Source organism: Pygocentrus nattereri, chromosome 5 (assembly GCF_015220715.1).
Source record: "Pygocentrus nattereri isolate fPygNat1 chromosome 5, fPygNat1.pri, whole genome shotgun sequence".
NCBI lineage: Eukaryota > Metazoa > Chordata > Actinopteri > Characiformes > Serrasalmidae > Pygocentrus > Pygocentrus nattereri.
In genome coordinates, this window is record NC_051215.1 from 18,794,178 (window position 1) to 18,804,921 (window position 10,744).

General features: G+C 36.9%; 1 protein-coding gene across 2 annotated transcripts; it reads right to left on the reverse strand.

Moving 5' to 3' along the window:
* Positions 1-1,204: 1,204 nt before the first annotated feature.
* LOC108411621 lies at positions 1,205-9,839 on the reverse strand. Of its 2 annotated transcripts, XR_005130283.1 has the most exons (6): positions 9,583-9,839; positions 8,595-8,656; positions 7,864-7,992; positions 3,197-3,605; positions 2,936-3,094; positions 1,205-2,025 (listed from the first exon to the last, which is right to left on the reverse strand). XR_005130283.1 is itself a non-coding variant. In XM_037538365.1 (3 exons), exons 1-3 carry the CDS (start codon positions 3,440-3,442, stop codon positions 1,711-1,713), a joined length of 720 nt encoding a protein of 239 aa, XP_037394262.1. In that variant the 5' UTR covers positions 3,443-3,634; the 3' UTR covers positions 1,205-1,710. The 2 variants fall into 2 exon arrangements, 1 of the variants encoding a protein (XP_037394262.1); XM_037538365.1 differs by lacking the exons at positions 7,864-7,992; positions 8,595-8,656; positions 9,583-9,839 and having other exon boundaries at positions 3,197-3,634.
* Between the last annotated feature and the right edge of the window lie 905 nt (positions 9,840-10,744).

Below are 10,744 nucleotides of genomic sequence, written 5' to 3' on the forward strand. Positions count from 1 at the left end.
AAGTTCAGCAAACTTAAAAAAAGTGTCAACTTATTACAAGTGATTTTTTGAATAAATTGAACTTATCGCTCAAAAGTCTGCCCAACTCAGAATATAAAGTTAAATTACGAGTTCACTTAACTTAAAATATTTTGTCCATAGAATGAATTATAGGACAAAGCAATGTTAGTTGGGAAAACAAAAGCTATCACAACTTATAAACATGAGTCCAGATGGTTAACTTAATATTTTAAGACAAAAGCAATAAAGTAATATAGCATACTTATAATAATAAACAACACAATCCAACAAGATGAACATTAATAAAACATTTATTAAAAAGTGTTAAAACATTTAGTAAAGACATTTTCTATAAACTATTCTTTTAATGGAAAAATGCTGTAAAATGACAATGGAAACAAGAATGTGGACTGGCCAGAGTAACACCAAATTCACCTTTGGACTGAACTATTTTTTAAACTACTGTTTAGTCATTTTCATATGGGGTCCAATTAAACTAAATAAAAAGTAAATAAAAATAAATTGCCATGTGTTCAATTGTACATACCCAACAAATTCAGAATAAGAACTGTAAAATCTGCTAGATAAAATTCAGCATACAACTTCATTACACTAAACCTTTCCATTAAAGGAATAGTTATAATATATATATTATAATTTATTTGATATATAATAGCAAATAAAAATACCCACAATGCAACCAAGCTGCACAGACAGCAACCTGGTTGCACACAAAGCTCAGTCTGAAAAGTGAGTTAATAATACCTGGGCAATCATTTATTTCAACAAATCCACAGATGGACTCAACAGATTAATTTTCAGTCTAGGTGACTTCATGCATTAACAATTAAGTTTGCTTGTTGGTTTTTGGACATATATTTTTGCCAAGCTGACAATTATGGTGCCATTATGGTTCTTCTGGTAGCCTTGGATCACTAGAGCAAGTGGGGAAAATGTGTGAACTGGATCTTTTTTTTTTTTTAATTCACCGTACTACTCTTTTAAGGAAATACAAATAATTTCCATGTTAAAAGACTGGAAACGACATTAATAACTACAGGAAGCTTTTCAAAATGTAAGAGCCAGTACTTTTCTCTTCACAAATCTGCAAACTGAACAACTGTTAATTTCAAACTGCTTTTTGAGACAATAACTCCCTTGATTTAAACTTTTAGAAGTAAAAAAAACAAAAGCCATTGATCAAATAACTTGCACTGTTCGATTACTCACACAAATGTATGTTAATTACTGAAAAAGAGAGCTGTGTAATGCAACCAAAAAAATGTATTCTAAATTCAGGAAGCACTAAGCAGATCTATAGGTTTATAGCACATTGAAGGGCACTTAGCAGACATTTCTTCAGTAAGCTGGATGGATTTAACCACAGGAACACAGTTCTTTGTTGATGTGACACAGCCAATACATTTCACAACACTTTGCAAACACGCAAACTGAACTGTTTAGAAATTCAAACTGCTTTTTACAGCAAAACTCGACTTGCACTACGCTTTTTTAGTAAAAAACAAAAATGAGCAAAAAAGCTATCGACTCCACTGATCAAACTACTCAAATTTTCTATGTTAACTACTGAAAAAACTTGATAGCTGTGTAATGCAACCAGGTGTAATGCAGAACCATTTGTAGTGTTCAGGAAAAGGAGTCAATGACCCTGGGTAGAGTGGAGGATTAAGCATGCAAAGACCTGTCCACTTAGCAAAGTTTAATCTTGAGAGACTGTACTCTTGCAGAGCAAGATCCACCAAGATCCCTGAAAATCTTCTGTATCGCCTCAAAGGTGTACTTTAGCTCTTGGGGATATTCCATATTAATGGCATACAGAAGTCCAAACAAGTACGCAAATGCTGTTGGCAGATCAACAATGTCCCGAAGAACAACAGCCTCCTTCAGGATAATTGCAATGTTTGTGACTTTTGGCAGAGATGTTGCAGCAGCTACGTTATCTTTCATTACAGAAAGAATTCCAATCTGTACATCTTTGGTGTAGTGGTCTTCAGCATCTGTTTCCTGGGAGGGAGAGAGAGAGAGAGAGAGAGAGAGAGAGAGAGAGAGAGAGAGATCAAAATATTTTTATACATAAAGGCACTACTTACCAGACATTTCTTCAGTAAGCTGGATGGATTTTCCCGCAGAAAAAGGGGCAATCCCTCAAGTACTGTTTTTTCCCGTCTGGCAACAATATTGGTCACCTGAGCAAATACTTACGGTTGACAATACTTGTAGCAACCAGCATCTCTGGTTCAGTGTTTAGCAAGTGTATCAAGGACCATGTTCATTCCTGTTTGTAAACATATTTTTAAGGTAATATGGAGGTAAGGTAATAAGGCCACAATATGCAAGTAGCTAACATGCAAGTAGCTACTCAAGATACAGACTACAGAAATACATGTGAAATTTACATTAGGCAATAATCATTATAAGATGTTAAACTGTGACCATGCAGGGACGAACTTGGTCAGCAACAAAGGTGGTTCATTGTTGTTGCACCACAGTAAGTAAACATATCCCAGAATACAATATACATATCCCAGAATATCAGCATAAATACTCAAATCAACCCTTCTAGCATGAAGGACATTCAACACTCAATCACTAATATCACATTTTTTTTTTCCATTCTGATTGTTGATGTGAACATTATCTGAAGCTTCTGACCTATATCACATGATATTATGCCCTGCACTGCTGCCACATGAATGGTTGATTACCATGAATGTGTAGTGTATCCAACAAAGTGCTTATTGAATGAAACTGCATCATCAACTAAAGAAAAACATTCATCTAAATAATGGTAATTTTCCTGACGGCAAAATCCTACTCTTAACATGTCTAATGTAAGTTAACATAAAAAGATTAGACTGGGTAATTTTAGAGCATTTCTATTAGCCTATCTATGAAAGTCACACAGGAACAATACCTGTTCATCCAGGTTCTCCAAAAGTATCTTAACTTCCTGCCCAAACGCCTCCCTGCACCTTCTATACAGCTTCAGCAAAGGTGCTGTATATTTGTCTAGAGATCCTATAAATGTGCTCAGCAGGTTAATGTTTGTGATTCGAAAGAACTCCCTGCAGATCTGCTTACAACAAAGTACAGAAAACAGACAATTTGATTAGTTTAAATAGCCACAATGGATAATTAGTGAAATAAAATACAATTCAAAAACATAATCATTTACCTCCTCCTCATAAAAAAGCGCAGACCACCTCTCCCTGATCTCTTCAACAAGTGGTTCAACCTCTACGACCTCCTTGCGCCGAAGAGAGAATGATGCTTCCATCTTCCGAGGAATAAGTGTTGCATCTATCCTCTTTTTCCGAGTTTCTTCAGCAATGGCAACTCTTTCATTTTCAAGAGATTCATCTGTCTGGCCTTCTGGGTGATCAGGTAAAAAGTTGACCTCTGCTCTTTTAGATTTCTTCATGCGTGCCTTCAGCCCTTCACCCTCACCTCTTCCTCTTTTCCAGTTGATATTCACTTCCAAGCATCCAGCATCCCGCAATTTTGCACAGTAGTTTAAATTTAATGCTCATCACCCAGCCATCCCAACCTGAAACTGTGCCACGTTCTTCAAGGCATGGATGTTTCTGTATAAGAGCAGATGCAACTGACTCAATCTCACATACATCAGGATATGCTTTGATTTCAAAAATGGTCTATGCATGCTTGTCCAGTATCTCAGACTTCATGTCCCTGCGGACATTCAAGGGTTTCTTTGTATCCTGATAGATCTCATTAGCCTTCTGCAGCCTAAGTTCAACATCAAGTGAAAACATAGGCACACTGAAGGGGGAAGGCCACTGCGCAACACTTCGCAAGTTGGGCAAACAGTTGTTGGACTTCGGAGTGAACCTGATGAACTTGTGTCCAGGCAGGACACAGAACTTACATCTGATATGTCTTGTGCTGAAGATGGCTCTATTTCCCAAATTACCTTTTCTGCTGGCAACTCATCAATGCTGTACAAGTTACACAGTGCATTATCAAAGTCTGGGTCTTCAAATTGCAAATCAAATCCCTTCTTTAGTTGTAATTTTTCCTCTAGTCTAGTCTTCAAATGGTCCAGAGACTTGGGTACCTCAAGCAGCTGAACTCGCCTGACATTGGCCTCAGTAATGTAAATCCAGAGCAACATTTTATGGGCCAAAAAACAAAACAAAATGCTAAGAAATAATAATAAAGAAAAAGAAAAAGTGAGGCAAACAGTTTTTTTACATCTAGTACATATACCAAGCATTTTATGGCAGGTATCTTTGTTCCACTCCATGAGGGTACAGTTTTCTAACTTCCCTGCTTAAATGCACATGGTTCAACAACCTCTCCTCAAAAATATTCCATGAATGCATATATGCAGCACTTGTAACACTTTCATATTAGATGCTACTTAAAGATGAGATTTAGATAAATTGTCGAAATTCTCCTTTAACTGCCATGTGTATTTGCAAGAGGAAATCTTTTAAATGTGCCAGATGCTAGCCTTCGAAGAAAAGCCATGACCAGTTTACTTTGTATGAATAAAGTAAAATACTTTGTGTGTGAATAAAGTTCAGGTACCTAGAACCAAATTACATGTTTTGTTATGAAGAGGAATTCATACAGAACCTCTGCTGAAAACTACATCAAAAATAATAAAGAGCAGGTGCAAAAGTTAATACTCTTGCAGCTGTATTGTCTTGGTAATTAACTCATTAGGCTTTAACTAAATTTTTAGGATTGGTTAGGCAGCTCAAGAACCATCATTAGAAATGGTCAGCTCAAGATAATTTAATAGCGTAACTAGCTTTCCACTATGCAAACCTGATGCTTAGCAGCAATTGGCAGTTCCTCTAAGCAGCTGACTAAAGACCAGAAACAAGTTCACAGTTTTACACTGGTCAAAATAAGCAAAACCACAATTTACACAATTTTTTTACACAACTTCTCTAAATATCCAGAATATTCTGGAATCCAGTGTGAGGTCCGTCAGGAAACATGTTAAAACCAGACTGGTTTCAAAAATATGTCAGAAATCAAACAACAACACTATCCACCTTTTACTACAATGTTTTGGAACCAGCCTAACTGAAACATCTTTGAAAAACTGTGCTAAGATCTTTAATAAGCTATGCATGGAGGACAGGCCAAGAAAGTCACACAACTAGCTGTGTTCCAACAGGGAACTCTACTACTACTAAAGTACTGACAGTGTGCCCAAACTTTTGCACATGCTATAAATGCAGAGGATGAGTTTATTACTTTGAACAAAAATACTGCCTAAGAGTTCCAAAATGTAAGCATATGACAAATCTAGTGTACAAGCATAAATACTCTCAACATAGTAAAAACGCTTTTGGTGTCACAAGCAGTTTGGTACCAACAAGCGGTCAGGGGGTGGAAATCATTTAACATATCAGGATCAAGCACATGAACGTCATCAAAACTACTTTCCTGAATCTCAAAAGACCTAAAATGTTCAATATACCAGGCCGACAGTTTCTTACACAGGAATGACACATCTTTGGAAGTCACTACACATTTCAAGATTTTGTAAAACTCTGGCAATCCACTACATTGTCCTGCAGAGAGGATCATGTCAGCCATATAAATGTAAATGTAAATGAACATCAGAGGAAAAAGACACTGTGGTTGCATCTGGATATTTCCTCTCAATTGCTGACTTAACTTGTCCTTCCAAGGAACTAGCTGAATACACTTTTGCACTCTCTACATACAATGACTGTTTGAAAAGGTCATGACCATCTAGAGGGTATGCCATCATTTGTTGGTGTTTTGTGGTAAGTGGAAGAAGAACATTCTTGAAGTTGTGTGCATCATGCAGAATTTTTTTGAAATAACTGTGCTTCGCTTCGAATCGCATTGTCCAAAGAGACACCAACAGCCCAAAACAGCGAATTAACCAAGGGTAATAATCAACAAAGTGATGTTTTGGACAAAGAGTTAAGTCAGGAAAAGTTTCAGTCAATAAATTACGATAGTCCAAGATCTTGCTCTCTAAGTAGGAGAGAGTTTCTTCTGAAAATTTAGTGGAGAGAACCATCTCAACAATGACTTTCAAGTCCATAAGTATCTCCCAAGACAGTTCATTTTCTGGGATTCTGGACCCAATCATAAGAGGGAGCAATTGTATTAGTGTACAATTTTCATGTGCCTTCCCACTTAGCGTTCCCTTGGCAAAACTTGTTTTGGATATGACTTTTGGTTTGTTAACCCTGTCAGAATTTTTGTATGGGAAGGACTTAATACAATTATTTAGTTGCTCAAAAGAAATTAATCCTTTTGAAATAAAATTCTTCAAACACATAGCCAGTTCAATGGGCACAATGCCCTCAAAAAATATCATGGAGCACATCAGGAGGAAAACCTGTGACTGGAGGAAAAAAGACAAATACTTGCTCAGTACGCATTCCCCCTTCACACCATTAATGTTTTGCACACGGACACTATTCTGCACTTCCCTAACAAAAGAGTTGTGATCCTCAACAGTTCTTAATTTGAATTTACTGACTTCAGTGGATCTTATTTCACTTTTACTGATTAAGCAAAATCTGCAAAATTTTTCAGTGTTGAAGCTTTCTTGAAAGCCTGCCAAACTGTGTGCTCCTAGGTTATCAGCACAAATGCAAAAGATTATTCCCTTCAAATTGTGCCCCAGTGTAGGAACAAAAATGTCTGTTCTAAACACTTCACATCTTTTATAAGTGGGTCAAGAAACTTCCCATACCCAAAGAGAGAGACATCATCTTTCTTCTCAAGGACAGCAAGCTGTATAGACTGAAGGCCTGAGCGAAATGTGACAGGCAAATTTAGAAGAACCCAATAAACAGCCACAATCTTATGAATTTTCCATGACGGGCCAAGAGGATTGCAAGCTTCAAATTCATCAATATATAATGCCAGAGAAATTGCCAAGTGATTCTCACCTAGAAGTTTGTTTTTTTAAAGTAACAACCATCTTGAAAAGACTGAAAATGTCCAGAGAAAGACTGCTGCCTAAATGAGACTTTATCTTGAAGAGCTGGGTGGCTTAACAAGCGTTCAAGTACTTGGTGAACCGATACATATACAAAGTGATTTTTACGTGTCCTGTCATAGAGATATTCTGTTGGCTCTACAATGGAAAAACGCTCTTTGAAGAACAAATTTCTCTTATAATCAGTCGACAAACTCCCTTTCACTGATGTAGTCTGCTGGATAATGTTGGGTTCAAACACAGCATTACTAATTTCCTGGATGATATCAGGATCTATATTCAACTTTCTGCTTGAGCAACACTTCTACACTTCTTGATAGTTTCAAAAGCAAGTACCTTTGAAAAGTACAAAATGTCACGGATTTCTTCAATTATTTTCTGAAGTGCATACTTTGAAACATGTAAAACAGTTTGCATGCAGAGAAATAAAGATGCAACTTTACATTCAAGAGTCTCCCTATCAACATTCTCCAACTCACAATTCATTACATTAGTACCTTGACCAGTCTGCGAGGATGTACTTGCTTCTCTGAAATCTTTAATAAAGTCTATTCTTGCCTCAGTGTCAAATCCAACTTCATTCTGAGTATATACTGAACTTCTTAAATTTCTTGCTGTGTGAGTTTTGTGTATTCTACTTTTATGAGTAGAATAATTTCTAAGCTTGTTGGTTTGTATTGGCAACCTACAAATGGACAGCTCACTGTCTCATGACTCCTTAAATGCCCAAACAGATGACTAAAAAAATCTGCTTTTGCAAGTGTTTTTAAACTCACAGAGTTCACACTTAAATGTTGTGTTTGAGTGTGGAAACATGCTAGATGTAATTTTAAAGATGTAATTTTGTTTTAAAGGAGCAAACACAATCCACGTACAGGCAGGGCCACTTTCTCCCTGGACGCCCTTGTCCATGACGAAGATGGTAATGCTTAAGTAAAACCTCAGAATCAGGGTGGGAAAACTTGCAGTCTTTACACTGCATCAGAGCCACAAATGGTATATATCTGGGGGAGAAACAGAAAGAAAAACATTGAAGAACAAATATGCATAAGTAAAACAATATTCGCTGTTTATGCAACCTGTCCTCTTACTGAACAAGGGCAATAAAACAATCTATAAATTCTATGAAACAGCTTCTTAATTCTAAGCATGTTCTATGCATGTTCCTTTGAAAGACTTCACTCAATTTACTATAATATTTCTCTAGTCTTTTACTCAACATTTTCCTTAATTTTGGAAAGCAGATAAAAGATAAAAATTAAATGAAAGTTAAATAAAAAATTTTAATGTTTTTGGCAACAAAATCAACAACATTACTACTGACTAGTATTCAGGGATTTAAATAAAAATCCACCTCAATAAAAGTTTTCATATTCATAAAAATGACATTAAGGTGATATGTTTTGGTGAATGTTATTTTAATACATAAAAGCAGATAGAAGTGCTTAAATATTTACATATTACAGAGTCACGCAAATGATTCATAGGAATACAATGTGCAAAAACATTAGCTATCAGGCCGGCAATGTTCAAACCAGGCTGTAAGTTCAATTATGTGAGCACTTTCTGTAAAATTAATATAGAAATATTTAAAAAACATAATTACCTGGATTCCTGGCAGGGTGCTCACAAATGTTCATAGCGAAACACACAGCAGGCCACTGAAGCCTAAAGTGAAGAACATTCAAAAAGAATACATTATATGTGGAATTTTAAGCTGCATTTAGAAGGAAAACTGTGAAATCTGCTAACATTGCTCTAAAAGTAAGTGTGGGGAAGAAACTTTTGGAGTGGAAAGGTCGATTTGAAAGAATGAGTCAAGTGAGAAGAAAAACACTGACCTTATGTTGCATGATATTTTCAAGTATTTACAAGATGAGTGCACATGACCGCCACCACAAACTCGTATTTATGAGCTTGGATTTTTCTATAAGCTACAACTTTCTGAGTTGGCGGCCAGTTAAAAAAAAAGGTGATGACATTGAAAAATGAAAAAAGTTAGGAACAAGTAACTAATACTTCTTACTGGATAAAAATATTGCTCACATAAAGCTCTATTTGTCTTGTTTGCAGTAACAGATACTTGCTCTGTTGGCAACAGAAAACAGAAGTAAACAAAAAAAAATTCCCAGGGTGTTCTTGTTGTGTCCGTTCAAAATCGCTTGAACAGAAATCACGTTGTACTTACGAGCTCCAAAGTCGTAAATACGAACTTCGAAAGCAACATTAGTGAACCTGTTCATATCTGGAGTTCATTCAGCATTCTCTCCCTCTCTCCATGTAGAAGAACTGAACACCACAAACCCCTCACCCCCATAAAGCTCAAATTATTGTCTCACCCAAATTCTGACTTCCACCTTAAATAGTTCAGCAGTTCTTTTTAAGGTGGCACAGAGAATTCGACGTTGTCAACCCCACTGACTTAATGATGGTGGACAGATTATGTTCATCATCTGTAAAATGTCCTTTTTGACCTGGGTTAAGACAAGTGGTTTCTGCATGCATATTAACTTACATGACACAAATGGGGGAATTATGGCTTCAATAGCTAGATAAGTAATGTAGCTAGCTAGCTAACACTAGCTCACTGTCACCTTTTTTTTCTCTGGCAGTTGTTTCTCCCGGCCGTAGACAGGAACCAGTGGAACTTGTAGTTCCTTGGGCTAGAGCTAACCGCTCTAGGGTGATACCCACGTTTATTTACCTATCTTTCTTCCTTCAGAGCGAGTCACAGGAGTCCAGGCCGAGTTCCCCAGCACGTCTTTCATTTATTGTACAGTCTAAGCACTCAAAAACAAACGTAGCTAGCCTCAACAAAACAGGGGAGAGCCGTAGATGTTAACTGGCCTAAAACACGAGGCGGAGAGAGAGAGAGACCAAACAGCAGCCTCCTCACCCCCACTATATCTAATCACACACACTGCCGCTGCATCCGCCAAAACTGACCTAAACAAAATATAGTGCGCTTTCACATACAGCTCTTAAAGGCACATTAACCCCAATCTTGTAACACTACCCCCACTCTGGATGGTGTATAACATATATCACCAATCCAGCATAGGCATACATATTCAATTTCATTTTCTCTTGTTTTAAAGTGAATGTCCCTTAGCATTTCCAAAGAGTACCACTTCATGAAAAAGAAAAGAACTTGGTGTCTCTTCCTAGAGTTCCATTGTCCTGGGGGGGGCACAGTGTTAGGTGGCATTGAGTCTGCTTGTTTTCCTTTTCTTTAGGCAAAACACTGTCCTTAAGTTGGTGTCCACAATGCAGCGAGTTTGCTGCTTGGAATGGTGTTCCAGTTATTTGAAGCACTCATAGGTCCAACCCTGAAAGAGGCATAAACAAACCTACCATACACAGATAATTACCAACATTAAACAGTCTATCCAATTATATAGCTAAACGGCTCTCCCAAGCTAACTTATGTCACTCAAATACATTTGACAAAAAGCATTTTTGGCTGGGTTAAAATACATAGAACATTTTCTTTTTTTTTCTCTTTTTTTTTTTTTTACAAATATAACAAATGTGTGTCACAATAACAAAACTTCTTCTTTTTTTTTTAAAGTTTGTGTTTAACTCACAAAGTCCAGTTCCCTAAACAGTCCATTCTCCATATCTTTTTGGAGCTTTCCTACTCCTTTTTGGACGCCATTTAGGTGTGTGGGCGGTAGAGTGTTTAGCAAGAGTTCCTTTTCGGTCTTGTGGCACTGTACTACCCCCACTATCATGAACTGCATTTGTGTCCATAGG